The following is a 14,344-nucleotide window of genomic DNA, read 5'->3' as shown; positions in this document are numbered from 1 at the left end:
AAAAAAAAAATCGCAATAAGCGTATTTTGATTGGTTTGCGCAAAAGTTATTGCGTTTACTAAACTAACTAAGGGAAAGATTTTTGTCATTTTTATTGTTTTTTTTTTTTAACGAGTAATGGCGGCGATCTGCATTTTTTTTTTTTGCGGGACTGCGATATTGCGGCGGACAGATCGGACCCTTGACTGACATTTTTGACACTTTTGGGGGTACCAGTGACATTACTACAGTAATCAGTGCTATAAATATGCACTGTTACTGTAAAAATGACACTGGCAGGGAAGGGGTTAATTTTATTAGAGATGCAGTGGCTATGAGTGTCCCTAGGGACGTGCTTCTTACTGTTGTGGGATATGGCTTTTCATGTAACAGCAGAGATATACGATCCTACATAGCAGGACCGTATGATCTCTGCTGTTACACAATGGAGAATGACAGGCAGCTTTGTTTACATTATCCGCCTGCCTTTCTCCCTCTGTAACCGACGATCGCGAGCGAGCGTCACTTTGCCTGTGAGGGGCTGACTGCCACCGTATATAGTCGTGCGGCAGTCGGTAAGTGGTTAAAGGGGAGCTTATGTTTCTTCTATGGACCTAACAAATGTGAACACATATGTCTGTCCAATTCTTTTTGTATTGATATGTGCTGTTTTGTACATACAATATATTATGGTCTTTTATATAGTCCTAAATTTTGTGATGATTAATTGTGTGTTATTTTTCAATAGTTTACTTGAGCAATACCCAGACTAATCTCCTGAAAAAGCTATGTAAATATAACAAAACATGTCGAGGAATGACTGGATGGTTTGCGACATTGTTATGTTCTAAGACAAAATTGTTCTTTAAAGGAAAATTTTTATTTTAACATTTATATAATTAAAATTTAAATATTTTATCTTGTTTTCGGGTTGTATTTAATGGCACCTTAAAAACCCAAATTTTTTGCAAACTCTTGGTTGATGGGAATCTTTTCAGGGTGTGGTGCAATTGATTCTTGGCACACTCATCTATATATTTAAATTTCTTTTGGTAGTGTTTAACAGCTTCCCTCCCGGGCCATTGTAAAATGACACCCGAACAGGAGCCCTATTGTTCTGGGTGAGTGTCATAGGACATCCTTCCCAGAACATGCCTCGCACGTGCCAATCGCGATCTGTCACAATGCGGTGGACATAGCGGATGACTGATCTGTGTACCAGCCTGCTGTCGGCACCATGTGATCCCTGGGACCAATCACAGCAGATCACATGACAATTGTAAACAATGAATGGTTTGGATTCATGCCATTTATTGTGTGAAATTGTGTTCCTAGCTATGAACGGTCACATACAGGGTCAACCACAGTCCATATGTACCATGTGATTAGCTGTGGCCAATCACAGCCAGTCACACAATACACGCTGAATAAATCTATTTCATTCGTAAAAATACTTGAAATTCACTGCTATAAACAATCATAGTGTGTAGAAAAAAAAAAATTCCTAGAGTAAAAATACTTAAAAAATGAAAAAAATTATCATTACTATTTTTTTTTTACATACTGTTGCCAGTACGTGTACTGCACTGGTGAAAATATGTAAAAATAAACAAAATAAAAAAAAAAAACAATTTTCTTTAATTCCTTAATTTTTCAAAAAATTGTGAAAAAAATTACAACTTTAAAAAAACGGGAAGTGCCTCTTACTAAATACCTTTGACTTTCCAAAAAGGGGCCATTTGGGGGATTTTTGTAATGTTTTGGCATTTTCGAGCTTCAAGAAACATTGAGATTGATCAATTTTCAGATATATTTACCATTGTTTGAAGACTCTATAACTTTCCTACAGACTAAATAATATTCACTGATTTGGGGGTATTTTCAAGAAACCCATTTTTTACCTAAATTTATAAAGAAAGATTTTTCACATTTTTCTTTCAGTTTCAGTTATAACATTTTGCAAATAATAATCTTTCGTCACAAATTTAGGCCAAAATATATTCTGCTACATTTCTATGGTAAAAATAACCCAAATCAGTGTAAAATACTTTGTCTGTGTGAAAGTTATATAGTCCACAAACTATGATATGTATATTTTAAAAGGGATCAGTCCTGATGTACTGACTAATCTCCTTTCATGAGGCCCTAAAATGTCAGGACAATACAAATACCCCCAAATTACCCCTTTTTGGAAAGCAGACAGTCCAAGGTATTTAGTAAAAAAAAAAAAAAAAAAGTCAAAATTTTTTGGAAAATTAACAAATTGAAAAAAAAAAATTTTTTTCACAAAGTTGTCATTTTAACAAGTTCTCACATACAGCATAGGCCTACTTATAATTACACCCATAAACACATGAGTATACATGTGTGAAACATTTTATCACAGCTTAGAGGCATAGAGGGGCCTAAAATCTAAGGAGCACCTTTCGCCTTTCAAAGAGCATCAATTATTTATCTAATTTTCTGACTACCTACCTCTGGAGCACCAGGACAGTCGAAATGCCTAAAAATGCATTTCTGAAAGGCATAGTGAGTCTTTTAAAAATGTCATTGTTTTGCCACAAATTTTTGAAAAAATTCAGAAATGAAAATGTATTTTTTTCATATACTTGTATATATGAACATTTATTGATTTGATCAATTTGTAACAAGGGTGTGGGTGCTTGAAACCCTACCCTATGTAGGCGTGTACACTCTAATAGTGTTTTCCTTCCTAATTAAGCCTTATGGTGAAATATGTTGAAGTTCACTACTTGCCCACCAGAGAATGAAGATATTTGTGAATAAAATCTGTTGAAGTAATTTGAATATGCTGACATATGTTGATATCTTCATCTGTTTTTAAATACTTTGTACTCCATAGTTTTTTAATTATTTGTATCAATAAAATATTTATTTAATGTATTTTATGTGTTGTGAACTCTGGCACCTTGAAAGTCCCACTATTACAATAATCTATATGTAGATGCTACAAGTAATCTGGTGTCTAGTTGGTTACCCCACAATCCACCTTGCTTACTGGTAATAACTAGTTTAATCCTAGGTTCCTGGTGAGGACATGTGATCACAATTTACGGTGGGAGGAAAGGAAGTTTAATTTCAAATTGCAGATAATTTACAGTAAGAGAAACAAAACAAAAAAAAATGTGGAAATCCCTTTCCTAAGTCAAGCTAGCAGCCAGTGCTGTATCTTGGCCTAGGCCGACAAGGCCCAGGCCTAGGGCGGCACTTTGCAGGGGGCAGCGAAAAAGATGCAACCCGCACAAAAAAAAAACAGCCTCCTCTTGGCTCCCGCAAGAAAAGGGTCCCAGTCGGCTTGCGCTACACTTTTAGTATAGGGCCAGTCTTATGGGGCGAATTGGGCTGGAGGGCAGGGTCCAGGAGGCAAATCAGTCTGGCACCCCAATAAAGCAGTCACACTACTACCTGCCGGTATGATAATACCAGCTGGTGAGGACATTTGGACAGACCGCAGGCCGCCGACCACACTTAATACAACTGGCCCGACGGCCGCCAATGCTAACAAGTGTGGCACTGCAGCCTAATGCTCCACCTACCCTCCTCCGCTCCCAGGTATGGCAGGCATCATGTCAATAATATAATTTAATTTTTTTAAACATCCATGTCCTTGAGAAAGCATACTGAATTGCATCATATTCAATTAAGACTTTTTTAATTGTATATGATGGCAATAATATTTCATACCTGCTCACCTCTATATGTGCTATCACAATATGTCACTGGATTAGTAAGATTACGCCTTTCTTTTAGGATATTTGGACTTGTATTTGCTGCCACTGATTATTACACTTATTTATATAATGACTATGGACTTCCTAGTCATTATACAAATAAGTGAAATAATCCTATGATTACAATCATGGCAGCAAACACAAGTCCAAATTTCTTAAAAGAAAGGAGTAATCTTACTAATCCCGTGACATGAGGCTGTACTAATGGGCACTGATAAGGCTGCACTGATGAGGTGGCACTAATAAGCTGCACCGATGGGGCTGCACTGATAAGGCAGCACTGATATGCTGCACTTATGGGCACTGATATGCTGCACTGATGGGCACAGATATGCTGCACTGATGTGTGCTCATAGGCTGCACTGATGGACACTAATATGCTGCTCTGATGGCCACCGATGAGGCGGCAGTGGTGCATACTGATAAATTGCATTGATGAGCACTAATGAGACAGCAATGATAAGGCAGCACTTATGAGGCTGCACTGATGGGCACGAGGCAGGACTGATAAGCTTCACTCAGCAATGATAAGGCAGCACTAATGAGGCTGCACTGATGGGCACGAGGCAGCACTGATAAGCTTCACTGATGGGGCTGCACTGATATGCTGCCCTGATGGGCACTGATATGTTTCACTGATGTTGTGTGTGGAAAAAGATGCGCTGATCTGTGATAAAGCTGCTACCAGAAAAATAGATAAGAATGTGTAAAAATACATGGTGCGCTAAATCCAACTGGACATATTCAAATGAAATGAATTAGGTGCAAAAAAAATATAATCATAAAGTCCAACAGTCCAAAAATAAATTCTTTCAATCGGTGATATGATGATGTGAAAACAGGTGTGAAATTCAAATAATAATATCAAGTTGATAGTGATGAAATCCCTCCACCTAGTGAATTTCCTCCTTACCCGGTGGACGATATTAGGGATGATCGAACTTTTGAAAAGTTCGGTTCAACCGGAACACCCGAACTTCCCGAAAGTTCGGGTCCGGATTCCAGAACCTCGGCAATCAAAAAACACAATTTTGAAGCCCTAAAACCCAATAAATGCCCCTAGGGTTCTGGGTCATGCCCCAGGGACTATTAATCACACAATAAAAAAGTTCTTAAAAATTGTCGTTTTTGATAGAGAGCCGATTATTGAAAAAATTATTGAACAAAAAAAAAAAAGAGATTTCTTTGGATTTAGTGTTTGGGGGGTCTAAAAAGTGTACCTGGGTGTAGGGGTATATATACACATACACACATATAGGTGTGAAAGTAGCGGAACCCTATGCCTGCGCTAATAAAATTATTTGCAGGGATGTGGCTCCGCTCCTATCACACCTATATGTGTGTATGTGTATATATACATATGTGTGTGTGTGTGTGTGTATATATACCCCTATACAGAAGTTCAGATGTTATGCCCGCCTCCAAAGACACCCAAAAAATGCCCAATAAACGCCTGCAACAACACACCTGGGCGTTTTTGTTGCAGGCGTGTATTGTGCATTTTCTGGGCGTCTTTGGAGGCAGGCATGCCATCTGAACTTCTGTATAGGGGTATATATACACACACACATATATATATGTATATATACACATACAGGTGTGATAGGAGCGGAACCCTATCCCTGCAAATAATTTCATTAGCGCAGGCATATGGTTCTGCTACTTTCACACCTATATGTGTGTATGTGTATATATACATATATGTGTGTGTGTGTATATATATATCCCTATACAGAAGTTCAGATGTTATGCCTGCCTCCAAAGAAGCCTAAAAAATGCACAATAAACACCTGCAACAAAAACGCCCAGGTGTGTTGTTGCAGGCATTTATTGGGCGTCTTTGGAGGCAGGCATAACATCTGAACTTCTGTATAGGGGTATATACACACACATATATGTATATATACACATACACACATATAGGTGTGATAGGAGCGGAACCACATCCCTGCAAATAATTTCATTAGCGCAGTCATAGGGTTCCGCTACTTTCACACCTATATGTGTGTATGTGTATATATACATGTATGTATGTGTGTGTATATATATACCCCTACACAGAAGTTCAGATGTCATGCCTGCCTCCAAAGACGTTCACAAAAAAGCCCAATAAACGCCTGCAACAAAAGCGGCCAGGTGTGAAAGTAGCGGAGTCCTATCCCTACTCTACTGCAATTCTAAGACAAATGATCTTTTTTCTATGGAGGTCACCCTGACATGGAAGAGTTTGGTCAACCTGCCATAGCAGTCAGAGTCAGTTCACCCTACACTACACTACCGTCACCCTGACACTTAACACTTTCCCTACAGAAACTAGATTATTAAATCTAACTATAGTGGAAAATAGTACCCTAACTACACTAGATATCCCTTTCCTCACACTAATAATTGCTAAATGACACTTTTGAAGCAGGAGTAACAGAACTGCTTCCACTCTCTTCCACAGCCCCTGTATTACAGTGCTAGAGATTTGGCGGGGCTATCTTATATATTGGGGGGGCGTATTCACTACTGATTGGCCTCTGGACCCCCTAGTCACTGCAATCACATTCCTAGCATCCTCCTTCCCCCTCAATTGGCTTTTACTGATGTTTCTGGTCCAATCAAGGGCTTTTAAAGCCCAGTTCCTGTCCCATTGCATTTTGGTCGGTTCTGGTTGCCGAATTCCGAACTTTTTCCGCAAAAAGTTCGGAATTCGGCCGAATTTCGAACAGTCAATGTTCAGGTCGAACCGATGGTCGACCCGAACCGTTCGATCATCCCTAAACGATAGGTAAGTAATATATAATAACAAGATATACTCTTCATGTGACAACACCACATGAAGGGATGGAAGCTGGACCTTTGACACCAGGACATTTAAGTGCTTCTGGTGAGGACATACCTTGGAGAGCCTGCTACGCCCGGTCTGAAGGGGAGGGAGCAGTATAGTATATCGGCACAAGGGTTGTTCCAGAGTGTGTTTAATATATTGTTCTGGTAAGAGGCTATTTTGGTTCTTGCACCAGTGGTGAAGAGCACAGTCGTTTGGTGTTGTCACATGAAGAGTATATCTTGGTTATTATATATTGCACTTACCTATTGTCCGCCGGGTAAGGAGGAAATTCACTAGGTGGAGGGATTTCATCACTATCAACTTGATATTATTATTTGAATTTCACACCTGTTTTCACATCATCATATCACCGATTGAAAGAATTTATTCTTTGGACTGTTGGACTTTATGATTATATATTTTTTGCACCTAATTCATTTCATTTGAATATGTTCAGCTGGATTTAGCACACCATATATTTTTACACATGTTTCACTGATGGGCACACTGGCCACTGATTAGACTGCACTGATGGCCTCTGATGAGGTGGAACTGATAAGCTGTACTGATAAGACAGCACTGCTGGGCATTGATATGATGCACTGGTGGCCACTGATGGGGCTGTACTGATGGCCTCTGATGAGGCCGGGCTGATATGCTGCACTGATGGGCAGTAACGAGGCTGCACTGATGGGCAGTAATGAGGCTGCACTTGTGGGCACTGATAAACTGTGGTTGTGGTCTGTGGTTTACAGATGACATGGAGGGTCATAAACAGGATGGGGTGTGGCCTTTACAGGAAGGGATGGGTCATATTTAAATTAGGGGGTGCCCAAGTTTAGTCAGGCCTAGGGCAGCACAAAGCCTAAATACACCACTGCTAGCAGCTGGGATTATTGACAAATTAAAAAATGTCTAGATATCCTTTTGGATGAGCACAGCTTATAATAATATGTACTGTATATTTTTTGAAAAAAGCTTTCGATTGTGGTCTGCTGGTTACCATTAAAACCATAACTGATTTTCCTATTTAAGTCAAAGACTGCAAACAGAAAAACTGAATTTTTGTAAAATCTTACCTGTAAAATTCCTTTCTCTGAGTCCTCCGACAGTCGCCGCCCCTTCATATTCATCACAATAGGGTTATTGACCTTTGCTCCGTAGGAGTGGCTAGACAACAGAATATGTTAATATCAAAGCTTTTAGCCTACCCCACCCCCAGGGGGTGGTCCCCTCAGTCAATACCCTCCTGCTTCCTGCATTCCTACCTCAGTTTCAGTAGCATAGCAGTAGAGTACATAAACAAAACCCCAAAAGAGGGGCGGGGGCGGCGACTGTCGGAGGACTCAGAGAAAGGAATTTTACAGGTAAGATTTTACAAAAATTCAGTTTTCTCTTACGTCCTCCGACAGTCGCCACCCCTTCATATTCGTCACAATAGGGACGTCCCAAAGCAGTGTAGACATGAGGGGTGGGAAAAAAAGCAGCCGCGCCTAAGGCAACGCAATACCCACATCAGAGAAAAGAACCTTACCAAAGGAAGGAAACCAACTGGGCAACATGAAAAAAACTTGCTCAACAGGAGTAACAACCCAGGAAAGAACAAGTAACCTAGGGGTAAAAATACCCCAACAGCCAAGGACCCAAACAAAGGACCCTAAGGCACTGCCGCACTAAGAACTTTACGGCCAAAGGAAGCATCTGCCGATGCCTGAACATCCACCTTGTAGAATTTTGAGAAGGTGTGAACGGACGACCAAGTCGCCGCCTTACACACCTGGGCCACAGAAGCCCGATGATGACAGGCCCAAGACGTACTCAGAGATCTTGTAGAGTGCGCCTTCACAGGCATGGGAGGAACTTTCCCACTCAAAGCATAGGCCTGTTCAATGACCTGCCTGATCCATTTGGCGATGGTAGAGGCCGACACCGCCATGTCCTTCCGAGGCCCCTCTGGAAGGACAAAGAGAGAATCCGTCTTGCGAAAGGATTCAGTCGATGACAGGTAAACCCTGATCGCCCGAACAACATCCAAGGAATGCAAAGCCACTTCCTTTGGATGTTTAGGCTTTGCGCAAAGCGAAGGCAAGACAATGTCCTCATTGAGGTGAAATTCCGAAATCCTTTTCGGAAGGAAAGACGGGTTAGGACGCAAGACCACCTTATCCAAGTGAACCACCAAATACGGAGATCTGCAGGACAAGGCAGCCAGCTCCGACACCCTGCGAGCCGAGGTGATTGCCACCAAAAAGGCGACCTTCTTGGACAACATAGACAACGAGATCTCCCTGATTCTTTCAAAGGGAGCATGTTGCAACACGGACAGAACAAGGTTCAAGTCCCATGGAGGCAAAGGCTCCCTCCTAGGAGGGACCAGATGCTGCACCCCTTGAACAAAGGTGCCAACTAAAGAATTAGACGCCACAGGGCGCTGAAAGAGAACGGCCAGAGCAGAAATCTGACCCTTAATCGTGGCCAACGCCAAACGCTGGTCCATGCCCGTTTGAAGAAAAGCCAACACCCTTGATACCGAGTATGAACGAGGGGAATACCCCCTGGACTCACACCAGGCAAAATAGGCCTTCCAAGTACGGTAGTAAACCTTCCCCGAAGAGGAATTTCTAGCCTTAATCAAAGTGTGAATGACCTCAGAGGAGAGACCCCTATCCTTCAGGATCTGGGTTTCAACAGCCAGGCCGTCAAAGCCAGCGACTGTAAAGCAGAATGAAATCGGCCCTTGAGACAGGAGATCGTCTCAAAGAGGTAGACGCCATGGAGCGTCGACCGCCAGATTCATGAGGTCTGCGTACCAAGACCGGCGAGGCCAGTCTGGTGCCACCAGAATCACCGTTTTCGGTTCCGAGGCCAACCTCCGAAGGAACCTGGACAGCAGCTGAATCGGTGGAAAGGCATACATCAGACGATACTGATGCCAGGGCGCCACCAACGCGTCTGAGGCGTCTGCCCGAGGATCGCGCGTTCTTGCCACAAACCTTTCCACCTTGTTGTTCAGACGAGACGCGAACAGGTCCACATCTGGGGACCCCCACTTCTCGCACAACATCAGAAAGACATCCGGGTGAAGGGACCATTCTCCCTGGTCCGGTCTGGCGGCTCAGATAATCCGCCTGCCAGTTTTCCACCCCCGGAATGTGAACAGCAGATATCGCCGGGACGTGCGTCTCGGCCCAAGACAGAATGTCGGCCACTTCCTGAGCCACTCGGGCACTCCTGGTGCCCCCTTGGTGGTTGATGTAGGCCACCGCTGTGGCATTGTCCGTCTGCACCCGAACCGGACGGCCCTGCAGCCTGTCCGACCAACGCCGAAGGCAGAGATTTATTGCTCGCAATTCCAGAATGTTGATCGGAAGGGAGGACTCCTCCTCCGACCAAGTTCCCTGGGCGGACAGAACGCCCAGAACACCACCCCAGCCCGACAGGCTGGCATCCGTGGTGATCACCGTCCATGACAAAGGACGAAAGGACTTGCCCCCCGACACCGCCGGGGACTGGAGCCACCACAGAAGGTCCCTTCTGGTGCGATGACTCAACGAAATCTGGAGATCCAGAGATTGCGGTTGTCCGTCCCACCTGGCCAGAATCTCCCTCTGGAGACCCCGCGTGTGAAACTGGGCAAAGGGTATCGCCTCGAAAGCCGAGACCAGTCCCAGACACCTCATGCACGTCTGGAGGGACGAGCACTGAACGTCCCTGAGGGACCCGACTTCTTCTTGAAGCTTCCGGAGCTTGTCTTCCGGCAGGAAGACCTTCGCCTGAACAGAGTCCAGGATCATTCCCAGGTAAGGAAGACGAACCGACGGACACAGCGTCGACTTTGAAACCGAACTCTTGCAGAGCCTGCATCGTGACGGACAGGTCGTTCACCAGGCCGCAGACCGAACCAGAATGTCGTCCAGATACCCCAGGATCGAGATGCCCTGGGCTCTCAACAAAGCCAGAACCGGCGCAAGCACCTTGGTGAAAACTTGCGGAGCCGAGGCGAGACCAAAAGGCAGCGCCACGAATTGGTAGTGATCCTCCGCAATGGCGAATCGAAGATACTGCTGGTGACCCTCGAAAATGGGGATGTGAAGGTACGCATCCTTCAAGTCGATGGAGGCCATGAATTCCCCCGGAACCAGGGCAGCCACCACCGAGCGCAGGGATTCCATGCGGAACTTGCGAACCCGCACAAAGCGGTTCAGAGCTTTCAAGTCCAGAATCGGACGTACCTTGCCCTCCTTTCTGGGCACAGTGAACAGATTTGAATAGAATCCCCGAAATCTGTCCCGATGAGGCACCGGAATCACCACTCCCTGAGCCCGCAGGTCCCGCACCACCAGGTGCAGATCCCGCAAGCGCTCCGGAGACAGCTGAAGATTTGAGGGAAAAAATCTGCCCGCCGGCCGAGAGAGAAACTCGATCTTGTATCCAGATCGAACGATTTCCTGAACCCACCTGTCCCGAACGCGGGCCAGCCAGGGTTGAAGAAAACCGAGCAAACGTCCCCCCACCCCAGAACTGGGTGAGGGCGCCCCTTCAGGCCGCATTGTCATGGGCAGCGGACCCGGACTGGCCGGACTTCTGCTTACCTGCCCACGGCTTTTTATGGGAGCCTTGTCCCTTGAAGGGCTTACCCTTATAGTGCGACCGAAAAGGCACGAAAGGACCCCTGAGAGGGTCTAAACGAAGCATTCTTCTTACCGCGAACAAACTTAGACTTGTGAGTCTGGGGCAAAAGAGTACTCTTACCCCCAGAAACACCCTTGATCAGAGTATCCAAGGATTCGCCAAAAAGGCGAGAACCCGCGTAAGGCAAATTAGCCAAAGTCTTGCGAGAAGATTGGTACACAGACCAACACTTCAGCCAGATCAGGCGACGGTTCAACACTGCCACACTCTGCAGACGCGCAGCCAAAGGGACCAGATCTAGGTCCGCATCACACAAATACATGACAACCTGATGAATCTGATCCACCATAGCCAATGTCGATGGCGAAGCAGAGTCAGCCACCAGAGTGCGCCTGAGCACCTGCGTCCAATCGGCAATAGCCTGGGCTGCCATAATGGAAGCAAAAATAGGCTTCAGCACAGAACCCGCAACCGTATAAGAGTGACGGGCCAGAGACTCCAATCTCCTGTCCGTAGGGTCCCGGAACACCGGGGTATCCTCAGCAGGAATCGCAGTGGATTTATTCAAAATCGCCACAGCGTGATCCACCTGAGGCGGCACTCATCAGTAGCTTGTGTAAAAGGATAACGCAGCTTGAACCTACTCGGCACAGCAAAAGGCTTCTTAATGTTGCGCCATTGCTCCTCAACAGCACGCTGAAATTCCGTAGAGCAAGGAAAAACCTGCGACGTTTTGCGTTTTCTCTGCGTCCCATAAGAGGACATCAAAGCAGGAGGACATGGTTCATCCTCCAAATGCAGCGTTTGCTTGATAGAAGCAACCAACTCATCCATGAGTGCAAGCTCTTCAGACGAGCCAGGGGGAGAATTATCAACCCCTTCCACCTCAGCCTCCCATTCAGACCCCGCAAGATCTAGAGAAGAACGAGACCCTGAGAAGGGCACTCCAGCCATAGCATCCCCATCGCCCTCTGAATCAGAGGAAATGGACACCCTGGGCCTTTTTGTGGATCGATCAGCCACCAGCATCTGCACCTGAGCAGCAAGGTTAGCCACAATAGTAGCCAGATCAGCCCCCTCGGGGGAAGCAGCAGCAGCCCCCTGGCCCCCTATTAAGGAGGGAGGAAACTTGCTTTCCTGAGAATCCATGCCCCAGTAACTTAGGAAAAAAAGGAGTACTGCCCCTTTAAGGTCGCAGCGATCGCAGCCCACCGCACTCACAAAACACACTGACCCACCGGGCTAGGAATACAAAGGCAAGGAATACAGGAATGGAAGGTAAAACCTGGAGAGGTCACACAGGCTGCTGCTTCATCGATCGCTGTCCTCAGAGCAAAAGGAAGTGATGCGAGACTGACCGCCCCCATAAAGCCTATGTAAGGCTACACAAACATGGCCGCCGGCCGAGGCTGTAGAGGCAGAAACACTGAAATGGGGCCCGCGCGATCGCCGCCAAAAATGGCGGCGTTTGGCGCCAAAACGGCGCTCTCACCACACCGGATCGGCCACCACAAAACTGTCACAAAAAAATGGCGGACCGCAGCAGCGGTCGCCGCACAGTATGCCCACAACATGTCTCACAATCATGTCCTTCACAGCACACAGAATGTCACACAGCCTGTTACACAGAGCAGAGAAGGAGAGCCCCCCCCTTGCAGCCCACAGAGAGCAGCTATACTGACAGGGAGCTCAACATTATGCACAGACATGCAGGGTCCCACAGTCCCAGACTGACACCCAAGACAGACAGGTCCCCACACAGAAATACACTTACCATCCGGATGGCGTGGGGAGCCTGCACAAGCCATCAAACCGCTGCACTAAGGACAGGGAGAGTCGCAGCCAGGACGCAGTGGAATTGCGGTGCGAAACCGCATGGCGTCCAGTGAGGTAGCCACCTCACCGCAGCATCCCCGTAGCGGACAGGGATGGGTTGTTCATATTTGCCAGGGAAACCTAGCTGAACGCTCGATGGCAGGCTGGGAAGCCACTGGCCCTGAACCCCGGATAACCAGGGAGGCCAGCCCGAGACCCAGCACCGCACGATCATCTTCATCAGAAGACCTAACTAGAGCTGAAAATAAACAGCTAAGTAAAGAAAGAGAAAAAAACTCCAAATAAAACCAAAAAGAGAAAAGAAGCTGAGACTGAAAAGCCCCAGCACAGGAAACGTCTAACCTACTCCTGAGCTAGACAAATGAAACTGAGGTAGGAATGCAGGAAGCAGGAGGGTATTGACTGAGGGGACCTCCCCCTGGGGGTGGGGTAGGCTAAAAGCTTTGATATTAACATATTCTGTTGTCTAGCTAAGAGAAATATGCTTTCACGCACAGAGAGTCAGTTTCTCATGTGCCAGATGTTACGCAGTTGTCCTGATTCATGCCAAAATCAATACTCTCTGCTTTTTCCAAACACAGGAGTTAAATGAATATAATCAGGGTGGCATGCTGAGTTTGGAACTTCTAGATCTATTGTTTGACTGCCAGGATGGTATTCTTCGCAATGAATATTCACCTGCTGAGTCCATCTGGGCTGCCTCAGGGGCAAATGTGAGTATTTCAGCAAGGGCATTATTGGTATATTGAATTTATTTATTTTTTTATTCATTTATTGAATTCCATTGATATAGATCTCAACACAGGAGAATGAAGCAATTGTGTCTCCATTACCGCTGCCAGCTGACTCTCCCTTGGATTCAAACCTTTGGTCACCAGCAGCCAGTGACAGTGGAATATCTGAGGATGCACTCTCAGATCACCAGAACAGCCCATTCCAATACCAGTTTGTAGACTCATGTTATATGACATCTAATTTGAGAGACTTCCCAGAACCAGATCTTTGTATGAATCTAGGAGATCATGCAGGTATGTAACCTCAAAGACAATTTTACATTTTTGGGTATCTTTTTGTTAAGTACTTTAATATGTGATCAAAAAGGTTTATTGTGTAGCACTTTATTTTATAATTACTTTTGTAATTATACTGGCAATTGATTTCCTGTAGTGATATCCTTTTTTTTCAGTGAAAACAATTTTGGAAATATATGGTTTCATTAAGTAGTGACAGCTCACTGAAAGCAGGAGGAAACAGTTAGTATAAATTAAAGCAACGCTTGAAACTGTCTCAATAATAAAATTGCAGCATCATATGATTTCCTTAACCTCCA

The 14,344-nt window shown here is 45.2% G+C and overlaps 2 protein-coding genes across 2 annotated transcripts in view; both read left to right on the top strand.

Annotated features, from left to right (window-relative positions):
- Window positions 1-14,344, top strand: part of LOC309544955 (uncharacterized protein) — a gene marked incomplete at its 5' end in the record, with an annotated part of 957,880 nt that overhangs the window by 437,484 nt on the left and 506,052 nt on the right. The gene's annotated exons all lie outside the window — the stretch shown is intronic.
- CREB3L3 (cAMP responsive element binding protein 3 like 3) overlaps window positions 13,593-14,344 on the top strand; it is a 240,740-nt gene continuing 239,988 nt past the window's right edge. The window contains exons 1-2 of the mRNA XM_082273056.1: window positions 13,593-13,727; window positions 13,808-14,042. Coding sequence (XP_082129182.1) covers window positions 13,623-13,727; window positions 13,808-14,042 — 340 coding nt within the window. The 5' untranslated portion in view covers window positions 13,593-13,622. The remainder of the gene's footprint in view (window positions 13,728-13,807; window positions 14,043-14,344) is intronic.

This window comes from Pelophylax lessonae, assembly GCF_965119305.1.
Source record: "Pelophylax lessonae genome assembly, chromosome: 1".
NCBI lineage: Eukaryota > Metazoa > Chordata > Amphibia > Anura > Ranidae > Pelophylax > Pelophylax lessonae.
Note: the sequence above shows the minus strand (reverse complement) of the source record. Positions and strands in the feature narration are given on the sequence as shown.